General features: G+C 34.8%; 2 protein-coding genes and 1 non-coding gene across 3 annotated transcripts in view; 2 read left to right on the forward strand and 1 right to left on the reverse strand.

Annotated features, from left to right (window-relative positions):
- LOC113072364 (palmitoyltransferase ZDHHC13-like) overlaps window positions 1-7,488 on the forward strand; it is an 11,191-nt gene extending 3,703 nt beyond the window's left edge. Inside the window, exons 6-17 of the mRNA XM_026245385.1 lie at window positions 1-49; window positions 786-948; window positions 1,627-1,752; window positions 2,483-2,616; window positions 3,762-3,862; window positions 3,999-4,123; window positions 4,235-4,297; window positions 4,552-4,645; window positions 4,766-4,849; window positions 5,227-5,384; window positions 6,034-6,131; window positions 6,559-7,488. The exon at window positions 1-49 is cut by the window's left edge and continues 16 nt beyond it. Of these exons, the coding sequence (XP_026101170.1) occupies window positions 1-49; window positions 786-948; window positions 1,627-1,752; window positions 2,483-2,616; window positions 3,762-3,862; window positions 3,999-4,123; window positions 4,235-4,297; window positions 4,552-4,645; window positions 4,766-4,849; window positions 5,227-5,384; window positions 6,034-6,131; window positions 6,559-6,700 (1,337 nt within the window). The 3' untranslated portion in view covers window positions 6,701-7,488. The remainder of the gene's footprint in view (window positions 50-785; window positions 949-1,626; window positions 1,753-2,482; window positions 2,617-3,761; window positions 3,863-3,998; window positions 4,124-4,234; window positions 4,298-4,551; window positions 4,646-4,765; window positions 4,850-5,226; window positions 5,385-6,033; window positions 6,132-6,558) is intronic.
- A 314-nt stretch (window positions 7,489-7,802) lies between these two features.
- Window positions 7,803-14,088, reverse strand: LOC113072365 (cysteine and glycine-rich protein 3-like). The gene is made up of 6 exons (XM_026245386.1): window positions 13,984-14,088; window positions 12,432-12,563; window positions 10,429-10,597; window positions 9,640-9,772; window positions 9,323-9,416; window positions 7,803-8,474 (listed from the first exon to the last, which is right to left on the reverse strand). Exons 2-6 carry the CDS (start codon window positions 12,541-12,543, stop codon window positions 8,401-8,403), a joined length of 582 nt encoding a protein of 193 aa, XP_026101171.1. The 5' UTR covers window positions 12,544-12,563; window positions 13,984-14,088; the 3' UTR covers window positions 7,803-8,400.
- Window positions 14,089-15,249: 1,161 nt separating this feature from the next.
- Window positions 15,250-15,322, forward strand: trnar-ucg (transfer RNA arginine (anticodon UCG)). Its single transcript has one exon. It is a non-coding gene; the product is annotated as a tRNA-Arg (tRNA).
- The last annotated feature ends 452 nt before the right edge of the window (window positions 15,323-15,774 follow it).

The following is a 15,774-nucleotide window of genomic DNA, read 5'->3' on the forward strand; positions in this document are numbered from 1 at the left end:
ACGTAAATGGGCAGACTCCGCTGATGTTGGCAGCACAAAAAATCATCGGGTAAGATGACCAATCAGCTCAATCTGAAATCTCAAATTAAGTTTTTACCAGAACTGCCAGTTGTCAACCCACCATAACACTGTACTTTATATTAAACATCTGCATAGATCATATTAAATATATATTAACATTATCTTTAGAAAAGTACAAAAAAGTAAGCATGCGTTGAGTGACAGTGAAGGCATTTATAATAATGTTTCTTATTTCGTATATTTCTGGTTGAAGTAAAAATGAACTGAAAATATTTCTCTTTGGGTTTATGCATCTGACATTAACAGTGGGTAGAAAAAAGATACAGCTGATAGACTAGTCACTTCAAAGAGTCAATATAATTTCTGAAAAATAAATACTTCATACTTCAGTATTTCAATACTTATAATATTACAATAGAAAAGTTGTTTTAAACTGTAGTAATATTTCACAATATTACTGTTGTCCTGTATTTCTGATCAAATAAATGCAGCCTTGTTGAGCATAAATAAGAGATTTCTTTCCACTCCAAACTTTTCAACAGTATGTGTAAAATTTAATATCTATAATTTATATTTTGTAGCCATCTTTTACTGCCAGTTGTGCCTAAAGTGATTCATTTTAAAGTAAGCCTCCCCAAAACGTCTGGCTCAGATATCATAAAGTATAGCAGATTTTTGTCAACTTTAGGCTGTGGTTTGACGCTTTTCTGTCCTGCCGTTTCTCTCTTTTCACACCTTGTCATTTTGTTTTTTCTGAAACACAGACCTGAGCCTACAAACTTCCTGATAAAGTGTAACGCTTCAGTGAATGCGGTTGATAAATTGAACAGAAACTCACCTCTGCACTGCGCTGTGCTGGCCGGGAACGTTGATTCGGTCCACATCCTGCTGGAGGCTGGAGCCAGCGTTGACCTGGAGAATGCCAATGTAAGTGACCACAGATGCCCTTAAAGACGCAGTCCATCCAAAAATGAAAATTCTGTTATTTACTCGCCCCTCATGTTGTTCCAAACCTGCATGATTTTCACTCTTCTGTGAACCACAAAAGAAGATATTTTCTTTTGAAATCTTCTTTTGTGGTTCACAGAAGAGAGTCATGTAGGTTTGGAACAAAATGATGGCAGAATTTTCATTTTTGTGGGAACTATCACTTGTTTGCGTCAGCAGAAAATAAAGAAGGATAATGTTATTACATTTTGATGATTTATTAAAAAAAAATTGGTGACCTGTTCATAAAAAGACCAGAAATATTTATTAATGTAGTGAATAGGATGAACTTTGATTTAATGTTTTATTTATGTATTGTTATTTGTGCAATAACAATGCCTGCAGTCATAGGCTGGCCTTAAAAACAGTGTACTTTCTGAAAGTGCTACCCTTCATTCCACATATATTTTCAACATCTTGTAGTTTATTAAATGTCCAGTGAGTCACTAATTCTAAAGCCGTAATGATGCAGTTTACACCAGCAGAACAAAAGAGTAGTGTTCCCCATAGCTGTAAAACTGGCTCCAAAGCAGTGCCCTTCACTAACCTGGCCGTTCAGTTTGAAAGTTGAGCTTCAGCTTGTATTGTTTTTGACTGGTGTTTTTGTGTTATTTCCAGGGTCACACTCCCATTGACCTGGCGCACCAGGTGCACAGCCCTCTGCTCGTTCACACACTCAGTGTGGTGAAGACCGAACGAATGAAAGCCAACTCCTCGTGTCTCAAACTGTTCAACAGATACAAGGTACTCCCATGCTTAGACACACTCAGGCCAACAAATTCAGCTTAGAAAATTTTTTTCACTTTGTGATCTAGATTTAATTCACTTGAATTCAATTTGTTATTTTAAATCTGAGCAAATTTCTAATTTAACCTCATGTTAAATTAGATGCATTTGTGCAATGGATATGACAAAAAATATATAATAGACTCATAATAGATATTATAATAATGTTATCATTATTGAATCATGTGGATGTTGTATGAATATGATCTCTAAAAAAAAAAAATAGTTTTAGTTATAAAATTAATAATCTATATTTTATGAACTTAATATTAATTCATAAAAAAGTATTTTTTATTATTTTAAAAGTCTGTGATTTTCTGATATTGTGTCAAAAGCAAATAAGTAAAGTTTAGTTGTAAAAATGGTTTCATTGCATATGAATCCCAGTTTTAATGGTTGGATTTGCATCACAAACACACACACACACACACACCGCTCTCACTAACCTTATTAAAGAAGACGTGAGGCAAGTACTTGAAATCCCAGGGCTGTATTTAACCTTGAATTAAGCCTTCAGAAACAAAAGCAGCTAATTTCTCACATAATGTGCGTTTGGCCCTGGAGAATTCACCATTTTTAGGCTTTTATTAAACAAGCAAATAACATTCCACTTATTCTCTGACACACATTCCTCTACTGTAACCCTGATTTTTCAGCACAGTTGAAAAGAGTTCATTGTGTGTTCCAGGTCTTTCTGCTGTGTGTCTTCAGTGTTGTTGTGGTGGGAGCCATCGGTTCTATATTGGACATGAAGACAGAGTCCTGGTTATTGAAGGGTGTGCTGCTGGTCTGCGTCACAGCTCTGATCAACCTCACTTCAAGGTGCTGTTTGAGCATCAACAAACACTCTGACTTTACTGACTTAAACAAATGGATTTAAAATTTACAATATCACTCTAATCATTTCTACAACAAATTATTGCTTTGTATATTATGTGACAGTTTGTCTGTCTAAAGTGAAAAAAGAAACATTTCATATTTGTTTATATGTGTGTGTATATATATATATATATGTGTGTGTGTGTGTGTGTGTGTGTGTGTGTGTGTGTGTGTGTGTGTGTGTGTGTATGTGTATATATAGATATAGATATAGATATATAGATATAGATATAGATATAGATATAGATATATAGATATAGATAGATAATATAGATATAGATATATATATATATATATATATATATACACACACACACACGTATATACAAACACATACACACACTCACACATATATATATATATATATATATATATATATATATATATATATATATATATATATATATATAATGTTTTTTTCATACATAAAATATGATATCTTTTTTTCACTTTGTGTGTGTGTGTGTATATATATATATATATTTATGTATATGTATATGTATATGTAGTACTGATTTTAATTTGCCCTGATTAAAGATTGCTCTAATATAAATATGTTTGCATTTAAAAATACAATTATGTATGTCAATATACAATTTTACATTTTTTATAATTTCAGATTTTTAAGTAAATAATTCAGAATACTGCACATTCTCAGAAACAAATGCTTAATGAATTGTTTGGTAATGAAACATTTTAAAGAAAAGCAAAGAAATAGATCTAGAGACTGTATGACTGTATATAATTTGCAATGCAATATGCAAATATGTGAACAGAATTACTGTGTGTGCAATAATACTGATTTCCACACGAGGGCACTGTAAGATCAGTAAAACATTAGCATGCTTAGCCCAATGGTTTTCAATCCTGGTCCCGGGCACCCACTACTCTTCTGTATGTCTCTCAGATAAGAGCGGTGGGTCCCCGGGACCAGGTTTGAGAACCACTGGTTCAGCCAGAGAGTGCCACTTAAATATCTCTGATGAATAGGCACAGGAAGAGATTAGAACAGAAAGATGGAATTTAGTGGAAGAGTTGTTGATCCTGTTTTAACAATGCTGTCCCGTTGATGTGGTTTGTTTCTGTAGGCAGCTGGCGACGGTGGCGGTGCGGTCTTTGATTCCCTGCACAGGTCTCATGGCTTCTGTCTTCTGGATGGTGGTCACCTGGGTCCTGTGGTTTCTGCCTGATATCCTTGACATATAACTTTCATGCAGATGTGTTTATACCAGCCGTGATGGCTTTTATGAATCCACCTTATGCTCTAGTTATTATAGTTGTATGTGTCTTGAGTGTTTGTAGAGACCTTAACATGCGTCGTTCACATGACCCGAGCGCTACGGTTCAGATCCTGTTCACAGTCAACATCACAGCCTTACTGTATTACTACCTCCGCTCCTGCAGGACAGACCCTGGCATCATCAAGGCAACTGAGGAGGAGAAGAAGAAGGTAAGAACTGACGGATGAGTCTGTTTAGGATTACTTGACCTAATGATTCTTTTAGGTTCTGTGACACACTTTCTAGTCTGACGACCTTAACAGGTTCATCTGTCTCTGTAGAATATCGTGGTCCTGGCAGAGGCGGGCTGTCTGGATCCCAGGATATTTTGCACCTCTTGTATGGTAAGTTATTATCTCTTTTCAGTGATGGGTGACAGAAGACACCGAAAAGAGATGAGAACCAGGTTGGGAAATTGTACAAGATAAATTCAGACTTGTTTGAGACTTATGACTGACTGATTCCACAAGGCCAGAGTTTGGAAACATACAGTCTTCCTGTAGTCTGGTATAATATTGCCCTGACAGGAGGACCACATATTGTAAACATTCTACAAGGTTTCCTTAAAATCACATTATTTCAAAACCTTGTTTTGCAGATGAGAAAGCCAATGAGAGCTAATCACTGCTTTTCCTGTAATGCCTGTGTGGCTAAACAGGACCACCACTCCATTTGGATCAACGGCTGCATTGGTAACGTGCACAAACTAAGATGTTTTATAGCATAGACTTTCTTTCTCTCACAGATTTTGCTCTAATTATAAATCACTCATGCTAACCTCATTTTTTTTTTTTTTTTTTTACATTTTACAGGGGCCAGAAATCACCCTTACTTTGTGCTTTTCCTGGTTGCTCTGAGCTTTTTGTGCATGTGGATGTTCTACGGCAGTATCACGTGTAAGTCACAACTTTAACTCTTATGTATGTCTTTTAAGCGCACCAACGCTGCATTGATTTGATTGAAAATGTAACATAATATTGTGAAATTTTATCTTTATTTTAAACTTTTTTTTTAAATTTACATTACTGCTAAAATGTAATGTATTTCTGTGGTGCAAAGCTGAATTTTCAGCATCATTACTCCAGTCTTCAATGTCAGATGCTGAAAACAGTTATTCTGCTTATTATAGTGAAAACCATGATTCTCTGATAAATGCATGGTAGTGTACAGTATATATTAAGAGTTGATGCCTTTAAAATACAACATCTTGCATTTTTAGTCACTCTACAAGAAAATGTTCATTAAAAACATATGTGTGTTTCTGTGTGTGTAGACTGGTCCAAACACTGTCCGCTGCACTACACAGAGGAGGGCGTCTGGGGGGCGACGACCGCTCTGATGGGCTGCTCTCCCTGGGTGCTCTACATCTTCTGCTTTGCTTTCTTAAACTCTTCCTGGGCCTTCATCCTGCTTTTGGTGCAGCTCTACCAGGTGAGTGATGATTATTAACACTTATTAGGACATAAGAACCAGAGTAAATAATTTTTGTTGTGGTGGCTGCTGACAAATACAATGGCATATCCTACACTTTTACCTAGAATTTTGCATAACACAAATATGAGTATAATATATAATGGAAAATGTTGAATTTTGCAGTGAAAACTAGTATGCTTTTTGAATTATGCCATGATATTATATTTGCCTAATATAAACTTAAGACCTGTCATATAGAGAAAAAGCAAACACTGATAAGCGGTCTTAATAACACATTTATATTAAAATGATTAATAATTATGAATAAAATGTTGTTAACTACAGTATTGTGAACTAAAACTCTAAAAATCAAAAAAAAAAAAAATGTTGGTAAATTGAAATAATTCTGAATTAAAATAAAACTAAAAGCTCTTTATTTCAGTTAGTCAGCAAGGTTTCTAATTTTTTTTAATGAAAGTTAAAACTAAAGCTGAATTAAAAATAAAGTTAAATATTATAAAAATCACAGAACAAAATGACTAAAACTTATGCTAAAAATAAAAAATTAAAACATTAATAAATGCATATACTTATTAAAGCTATATTAGTAAAAAAAAAAAAAAAAAATGTGTGCAGAGCCTTAATAGTTTGCTTTGTTTCCTCACAGATCACGTTCCTCGGGCTGACAACGGCAGAGAGAGCAAACCTGATGCACAGACAGAGAAAACTCCCTCAAGCCTTCTCTCTCAGACAAAACCCGTTCAAGTAAGGATGCTTTCACTAGTTTAGGGTTACTACCGTATTTTCCGAACTATAAGTTGCACTTTTTTTTCATAGTTTGGCTGGTCCTGCGACTTATAATCAGGTGCGACTTATTTATTAAAATTAATTTGACATGAACCAAGAGAAACGAACCAATAGAAAACATTACCGTCTCCAGCCGCCAGAGGGCGATCTATGTTGCTCTGTGCTCCTGTAGCCTACACTGAAAACACAGAGCGCCCTCTCGTGGCTGTAGACGATAATGTTTTCTCTTGGTTTTTGGTTCTAAATAAATGTGACTTATATATGTTTTTTCCTTTTCATGACTATTTTTGGACTGATGCGACTTATACTCAGGTGCGACTTATAGTCCGAAAATGACAGTAAAACTCATAAAGTTCTTCTTTTTGAACCTCGTTTCTTCTCTCAGTCTTGGAGTGGTGAGGAACCTGGTGAACTTCTTCCAGTGGCGCTGCTGTGGTCTCTGTAAGCCAGTGGTGCTGGACTGGACTCAACAGAATCCCATGGGTGTCCGAGACCATCCCATGTTCAGTGGTCCCGATGCTGTTTGACCCCCAGCGATCAGTCACCCTCTCAGGGAGAGCGACGTCCCCAGTTATGAAGCCATTGTTTTGATTTGAATGCCTTTTTAGTGAAGGACATGAGGAACTGACTGAATGCTTGTTTGGATAATCTTTTGTTCTGTTTGCAAGAACATCCACATTTTCTATTTGAGCAAATATATATATATATATAAGTGCTGTGCGTTCAAGGTTCGATTTTGCCTTGCAGCTTAAGTTGTACATAAGGAGGAATACGTGTTTATAAGCATACTGCTATATTTTGAACAGAAATGTTTTGTAAGGTACGGTAAGATGACGTTTTTGGTTTTTAAGTCCTTTTACAGGAAGTGACCACTATATGTATAGTCTTCGTGAAAAGATTTGTAAATCAGAGCAATTTTATTTCTACAAAAATAGCAAATTTAGGAGCTGATATTGAACACAGAATCAGATTTCTTGTCATTTTGAGAACCGTAAATCCCTTGATGTGTCAAAATGCATTTTACGCGACTGTCAGATGTAGCACAGCCACAGCATTATACATGCAGAACGAGTCATGATTAATAGATTTCATAAGCCATTAGTATCGTTACCTTTCATCAGTAATGTTTTCAAAGGCAGTTCTTTTATGTATGCCTTGAATAAAAACTAGTACAGGGCTGTGTCTGATAGCATCAGCTTGCTCCTTATCTCAATTCTATTCTTTCTACTTTATTGCGCAGTATGTCATTATAAGGGAAAAGTGCTGTTTTTGAATCCTGCTCTTTGCTTTGGAATAAACCAGATGACTTTTGTAATTTGCTGGTCAGAGTATTTTTCCTGCTCAGTGTATATTTGTTGCAGATCTAACAACATACAAACCTAGGTAACAAATTTTTTTTTTTACTTATATTACAGGGCTGCATCTACTTGATCAAAAATGCAGTAAAACAGAATAATTGTGAAATTCTGTTCTATTAATTTTTTTTATAAAATGATGTACTCCTGTGATTCAAAGCTGAATTTCCAGCATCATTATTCCAGTCTTGTGTCACATGATCCTTCAGAAACCATTTTAATAATCAGAATTTATAAGGCTGAATTTTTAAAACAATTTGACTAGTTATAGATCGTCTGTTGAATAACACAAATTGTATCCTTTATTTATGTTTTTATGCAATGGCATAAGATATACAGTAACAGTAGTTAGGATTCATATCATTGTAATACATTTCTTTTATGCAGCATAAAATTAACATAAGATCATGTTTAAAGCTGAAGTGTGTACATTACTTTTTTCCTAAAATACTTTCCCCCTTCCCAACTTCTCATGAAGAGATAAGTCAGCAGTTGGTTGAGGTTCTCAAAAAGTGTAAATATTTTACACCATTATACTGCTCAACCGCACCCGAGTTTTTTATTCTGTTATGAATAAATGAAATGTGAACTTACACACTTCAGCTTTTCAGATCCAAATTGATATGTGGATGCATTGTCAAAATGCATAGTTATTGCTAAACAAGAAATACATTGTTCATTTAGTTAACTGAGGAAACATTTCATTTTTGCACACTTTTATTTATTCCACTTTGGGGAATGTTTGGAGGTTAAATGCTCTTGCTATTGCGCTCCTTTACTGAACCTGCAAGAAATGAATCAGGACTGCCACTAGGGGGCAAATTCTGACAGTCATACTCGGTTGTTGTGTGCCATGGGTTGTTCTAAGCTTGTCATTCATTGTCCTCAACCACACCCAGGTTCCCCAGGCCACGCCCCTTTGGACCAAAGTTTTTTGCATAGCAAACTGAAAAAAAGAAAAATAAAATTGGAGGAATCTGTTGACAAATTTGAATTCTGGATAATAAAATATGTCACCGCTAATATTAAATTGCACACTCAGGATAAAAGGTACAAAACTGTCACTGGGGCGATACCATCAAGAGGTAAAGAAGGTACAAATATGCACCTTTTAGCTTTTTGTACTTTTACGATACCACCCCAGTGACAGCTTTGTACTTCTTTCTTTCTTTCTTTTTTCTGATAGTGTAGTATTCAGCGATATTTTGGAAAGTTAGTGTTATTTATTTTATTTTTATTTGATCAATTGATGCAAATTTCTATGGAAGCCCATTTCTTCCATGGGACTAAAAAGTGTACTTGCAACGTTTTATCGCACAAATTCAGACCTTTTTTTAACGTATCACATTTTTGACTTCTTTTTTACTCTTCTTCTTCTTGGAACTCTGAGTATACATTTAACAACTCTCTAAGTTTATTTTTTCCAATTCTTTTTTCCCTCCGAATTCTAAGTTTACATCTTGTTTTTTCTTTTTTTTTGTTCAGCACTAAATAAAATAAAGTGAGTTATGGCTTTTAATCTTAGAATTCTGAGTTTACATCATGCAATTTTGAGAAAAAAATTAAATCTCAGAACTGCAAGATTCGAGTCATAATCTCCTTTTTTCTTTTCATCTCCTGGTGGAAACAAGCTTCCATACATTCCTGTTAACATGATCAAAAACACTCAGCATAATAGAATAAATAGACATCAATTATGCTTTAATCGCTTCAATATTTCTCCTATTGATTGCATCAGTTGGGCTTTAATGGCTGTTGAACAAATAACAATTGCAGCCTCGTGATTGTTTCTACCTTTACAGTAGAGCTCTCCATCTTTATCCGTCACTGTGGTGGACTCCAGGCTCTTCCCACACAGTAAACAGCGGAAGCAGGTTTTGTGCCAGGGCTGTTGGATCAGAACCAGTCACATCTGATAAATTACTACAGTGAAATGTGCTTTACACAGCGCTGACCTGTGACAGCAGCATGCTGCAAAAATGCTGAGAAGGGAAGACTTTCTCAAAATATGCTTATATTTGTGTTTGAATGGTTTCATATTAATATAGTTCATGTCATAACACAGTATAATGTGTTAAAACTTTTGAGTCAGCTTCTTGCTTTAATTTTACCTTTCCAGCACCCATGACTTTCTCCGCTGCGTAAACGGCTTTGGAGCAGCGAGGACAGCGATCCGTACTCCCAAACTTCTGTGCAAACTTGCTTGGGTTCGAGTTAGCAGATGCAGGATGGGGAGTTTTGGGCCTTAACATGTTAAAAACATACACATAAGCATCACAAAACAACAACAATAATAATAACATTCTTCTTAATGCTATCTTTAAAGGAATAGTTCACCCAAAAATGAAAACCTGCTGGAAATTTACCACCCTCCGGCCTTTCATGATGTAGATGAGCTTCTTCAACAGAACTGATTTTGGGAAATTTTGCATTACATTACATGCTCGCTGTTTAATCCTCTGCAGTGAATGGGTGCCATCAGAATAAAAAAAAAAAAGTCATGTAAATCTGTGTGTTTGTAAGAAACAAATCAATCACTAAGGGTTTTTAACTTTAAACCATTGCTTCTGGCTAATTTAAGAGTCCTCTTAATATTGCGTTTTCCAATTAAAATGTCATCTCCTCTATATTAGGAGAGAAATATGCACAGATCAAGCACAGTTTCTAACCAAAAACAGTTCTAAACATGTTATTTATATTTATATTAGCAAACACACCGAAGCCTTTCACTGCATAAAGACGTTAATTGTTGAACTGGAGTTTCTCCAAATCTGTTCTGATGAAGAAACAAACTCATCTGCAACTTAAATGGCCTGAGGGCGAGTACTTTTTCAGCAAATGTTCATTGTGGGGGAACTGTTCCTTTAACAATATATCTGACAGATATTTTCAGGACATACTCCTGAGGCTGACGTTCTTCATTATTAACAGGGTCAGAACTCAACGCTCCAGCTCCCTGGCCATACCCATAACCTTTTGGGCCATATTTCTTGCCATAGCAGGATTTGCAGTAAATCTCAGACTCGTGTGCTGCGACTGTTGTGCTGTCTAAACCTTTTCGGCAAGCCACTAGAGAACAGAAAGTTGACAGTAAAACATGACAGAATAAAGACATCCGAAAAAGCATGAAACACTAAATAGACACAATTCAAACATTTGTTTTTAAAATAATGCTCTTTGGCTCATAAAGGCTGCATTTATTTGATTTTTTTTTTTTAATCACTAAAAGCTGTCATGTTTTTAAGTATTATTACAATGTAAAAAAAAAAATATATATATATATATATATATATATATATATATATATATATATATATATATATTTTTTTTTTTTTTTTTTTTTTTTTTTTTTTTTTAAATGAAATATATTTTAAATTGTAATTTATTCCTGTGATGCAAAGCTGTATTTTCAGCATTATAACTCTCCAGTCTTCAGTCTCACATGATCCTTCAGAAATCATTCTTATATGCTGAATTGATGCTCAAGAAACATTTCTTATTATCAGTGATGAAACCAGTTGGACTCCTTATAAAAACTGTGATCAATTTGGTTATTTAAGATTCTTTGTTCAAAAAAAGTTCAAAACAACCGCATTTATTTGAAATGGAATTTGTTTTGCAATATAAATTCTGGTACTGCTGAGTTTGTTGTGAGAGACAGAGGGAGTCTAGAGTTGGAGCGTGATCTCACTGCTCCTCCAGAGGGCTGTCATCTCCTGTCTGCGCTCGTCAGCTGCTGCACTTTTAGCCAGGGCGGCTCAAGAGACTCATGGGGGCTTGTTTTTGTGTCTAATTTTGGCCTGGATGAACCAGAGGTTCTGGGAGACCGAAGCATCCCAGCCAAAGTCATCCGCAGCAGATGGAAACAGGCCCTTGAATGGTGTCGAACCGCAGGGGTGTCTCAGCCTGACTATCACTGCCCTTCCTGGCACGACTCAAGTGTTTAAGAGTTATTGCTGTGCGACTGAATGCGGTCTGCTCCCTGGGAAACATTTCAAACAGTACTTTTGCATTTGATGGCATTTTAGTTTAGCCCCCCCCCCCCCCCCCCCATTGGCATGTATTAACTATTAAAAAAAAACACATTACTTTTAAAAAATAAAAAAATAAACATGAACTATTTTTAATAAAAATTAAAAACATAAGAAAACATTTCAAATTTTCGTTAGTTTAAGTTGAAGTAGTCAAATATCTAAAACTAACTAAGGTAACACTTTAGTATAGGGTCCAATTCAAACTAATAACTAGTTGCTTATTAGCATGCCTATTATTAACATATCGGCTGTATATCAGTGCTTATAAAGTACATATAATGCATGACATCCATAATCCTACCCAATACCCTAAAATTAACTACCTTATAAACTATTAATAAGCAGCAAATAAGGAGTCAATTGAGGCAAAAGTCATAGTTAATGGTTAGTTAATAGTGAGAATTGGACCCTAAAATAAAGTGTGACCCTAACTAAATTTAAATCTAATGTAAAATGTATGATAGTTGTAATAATAAAACACTCATTGGATCTTATTGCTTCGTCCTAATATATACAGATGCTATTGAACAGACATACAACTGAAGAGTAGATATGATTGACAAATATACTAATGGAACCAAGGACCACAGATTATAAATTATATTTTTTCATCATTTATTTTTATGTATTCTTTTATTTAGTTAAGTAAGGTTTTTTACATTTGCTATTTTTTTTACATGTATTTTTTACATTGTTATGCATTGTTTGTTTAACATACCTTAAACAAGCTAAAACAGCTCTATTCATAATGCACTTATTTTTATTATTTGGTAAGAAATGGAAAACCTTAACCCTTTCTGAACTCGGTCTTATTGCTTCTGATATTTAATATACCCCCTTCTCTTCTTTCAGGTGTTTTGTGGACTTACTGCAGATGAAGCAGGTTTTGTGGAAGCTGCGGCTGTTGCACTGGATCTCCTCAGCATGGTAAACCGTCTTCTCACAGGCCGCACATTTGGCTCCTCCACCCCAGTTTGGCATCTTCAGCTCAGGCAGAGGCTCTGACGTTCACAGGGAAGAGAGACAATCTAACCAGGACTGTCAAAAGCACTGACTAGAAAGAATGAGTGTTCAAATCGGTTAAGTAACTAACGCAGTCTTATCTTTAGCATCTGTTGAACACTGAGAGAAAAGCTGACTTCCTTTGTTAATATGTGAGAGGTCAGATATAAAAATAGATCTGAGAGTAATATGTCTCTTTCTATCTAATCTCTTTGAGCAGCAGAATATCACCTCACTAGTGTGGAATGCAATGATAAGGGTCCAGAAATAGGTTTTTATTCATGCCACTGCCAGCTTACAGGAAGTGACTGCTTTGTAGTGTGACTAAAATATACCAATTCTGTCAAATCTATTTGAATATTTACATTACCATTCATTTGGGTGTAAAATGTTTCTTATGTTCACCAAGGCTGCATTTATGTAATTTTTAAATGCAGTATATTGTGAATATCACTACAATTTATTTATTTTAAAACGAAATTTATTCCTGTGAATTTTCAGCATCATTCCTCCAGTCTTCAGTGTCACATGATCCTTCAGAAATCATTTTAATATGCTGATTTGCTGCTCAAGAAACATTAAGTGTTATTTTTATCAGCGTCTTGTATTAATTTTTTCTAAAAATCCTGTCAAACGTGCATAAACTCACGGTCACCACCATAAGCTACTACTAAATATTGTAGAAACATAATTTTCTGTAAAGTTGCTTTGTAACGATTCGTATTGTAAAAAGCGCTATACAAATAAACTTGAATTGAATTGAATCAGCAATGTTGAAAACAGCTGTGCTGCTTAATATTTTTTGTGGAAACCATGATACAGTTTTTCATGATTCTTTGATGAATGGAATGTTTTTTTTTTTTTTTTTTTTTTTTTTTTTTATAATATTAATTTATTTCAAATAATAAAAGCCCACACTTTTGACTGGACATGTAACTTTATTAATCTTATGTTGATAATCTATTATACACATATAAGAAGGACAGGTTTAGTAATTTCATGACTATTCCAGAAATATTAATTAATAACTCTTTCAATTTCATATACACTCTTATTAAAAAAGTCATTAACAGAGATTGTGTATCAGATAACCAATGTACAATCAGATTATTTCATGATCTTTCTAGAATGTTAGTACTAGATTTTTTAGTATTGTTTTAGTATTAGAAATTAATATATGGTGTAATTTCATTTTTGTTGTTTTCTTGATTAAAGCCATAAGAATTACCCATCACCATTACTCAATAAATAAAATAAAACTTATACCTATTTAAAAAAAATAAAAAAATATTTCCTCTGAAATCACAATGCAAACAGGCCTATTTCCAACGAATGCTAGTATGTAAAATATTTACATTACAACACAGATTATCAAGCCACGGATAGACATAAAAATGCAAATGTTTGAATTGTACTTACATAGGTTAAATAAAATTTATATTTTTTTTCTGGAAATGTTGCTTTAACATCTGTCCAGCTCAGGGTCCTGATGATGTCCATTTCTGAGCCTCTTTGGCGGGTCTTTATATTGTGGGCATCACTCCCCCACCTCCACACACACTCACACTCACTCATAATTTCAAGAGGACCAAGAGGCCCGGCTGACATTTAAATGAGTGCATCCTCCTAAATTAACTGCTGACAATACACAAATGCAATGCAGATGCAGCGGCCTCCGATCCTGAGCTCAGATATTCTACAAGCACCACAACATTTGTTCAGCACTTTAAAGGCTTGAGTGTTCAGCTCAGTTTAACAACTGTTCACAAGTCAAGTCAACTCACCTTTATTTATATAGCGTGTTAAACAAAATGCATTGCGTCAAAGCAACTGAACAACATTCATTAGAAAAACAGTGTCTCAATAATGCAAAATGATAGTTAAAGGCAGTTCATCTTTGAATTCAGTGATGTCTCTGTTCAGTTTAAATAGTGTCTGTGCATTTATTTGCAATCAAGTCAACGATATCGCTGTAGATGAAGTGACCCCAACTAAGCAAGCCAGAGGTGACAGTGGCAAGGAACCGAAACTCCATCGGTGACAGAATGGAGAAAAAAACCTTGGGAGAAACCAGGCTCAGTCGGGGGGCCAGTTCTCCTCTGACCTGACGAAACCAGTAGTTCAATTCCAGGCTGCAGCAAAGTCAGATTGTGCAGAAGAATCATCTGTTTCCTGTGGTCTTGTCCTGGTGGTCCTCTGAGACAAGGTCTTTACAGGGGATCTGTATCTGGGGCTCTACTCACAATGTGAGTTCACTCGCTGTACAGCCGAAATATTGTGAAATTTCATGGGCTGCTGCATAATGTGCATATACACTAAATGTTCTGGGTGACTGAATTTAAAAAACTGATGATGATGAAAAAAAAAAAAAAAAGTAAATTTGTTTACAAACAGCCGGAAGTGCAGTGCACTTGATACCAAATAAGGAGAAGATGGGGGAGGAGAAACGGCGCAAAATGCTGAAGTTAGAGATGATTAGGGGCTTTAGTTATTTTGTTTACTTTATTTGGTAAATGCTTTTTGGATGCTTTGTGGGATTTTTTTTTTTTTTGTGACATTTTTTAATTCAATGAAAAAGTTTTGATAGATTATTTTCAAAAATTATTTTTCAGAACTTTTTGTTTCAATTACAAGACCGTCTAGTCAAAAATATAAACATGAAAAAAAAAAAAAAAAAAAAAAAAAAAACTCGTGGCCTAATGGATAAGGCGTCTGACTTCGGATCAGAAGATTGCAGGTTCGAGTCCTGCCGGGGTCGCATCTTTATGGATATTGCTAAATGCCGATATGAACAGCCAACTGGAGAATGACGTTACTGCAGACATCTAACTCGCATGAGCTTGTTGACTCGGGTGTTCAGGACATCGCACAGCTCTCTATATAAAGTAAAAATCATATAGTATTTACCGGCAGGCATGCAGTACACATACATGCAGAGATACTATATATCAAATTTTAACTGCCCTGTTTTTTTTTTTACACTGCAAAATGTTACTAAATTATAATACATATAATAGATGTTACTATATTATTGACCAACACTTCATTTAAAGCTGGATAAAAAATTTTTTGTTGAAATTTATTTAAATTTACTTGATTATATTTAAAGGAACTTAAAGTGATGATGGCGAGTTTAATCTTAATTATTCCACTGACTTTGATATGACAATACGATATGTATATACCGTTAAACACATGAAAAAATGCATT

This window comes from Carassius auratus, unplaced genomic scaffold, assembly GCF_003368295.1.
Source record: "Carassius auratus strain Wakin unplaced genomic scaffold, ASM336829v1 scaf_tig00009050, whole genome shotgun sequence".
Classification (NCBI taxonomy): Eukaryota; Metazoa; Chordata; class Actinopteri; order Cypriniformes; family Cyprinidae; genus Carassius; species Carassius auratus.

Excerpts from the sequence above, each read along its gene's own strand:
- LOC113072365 (XM_026245386.1), bottom strand. The coding sequence starts at position 12,543 with ATGCCAAACTGGGGTGGAGGAGCCAAATGTGCGGCCTGTGAGAAGACG. Across the intron at positions 9,773-10,428 it reads GAAGAACGTCAGCCTCAGGA|GCCCAAAACTCCCCATCCTG; the intron begins GTATGTCCTGAA and ends TAACATGTTAAG. Across the intron at positions 9,417-9,639 it reads AAGTCATGGGTGCTGGAAAG|CCCTGGCACAAAACCTGCTT; the intron begins GTAAAATTAAAG and ends CTGATCCAACAG.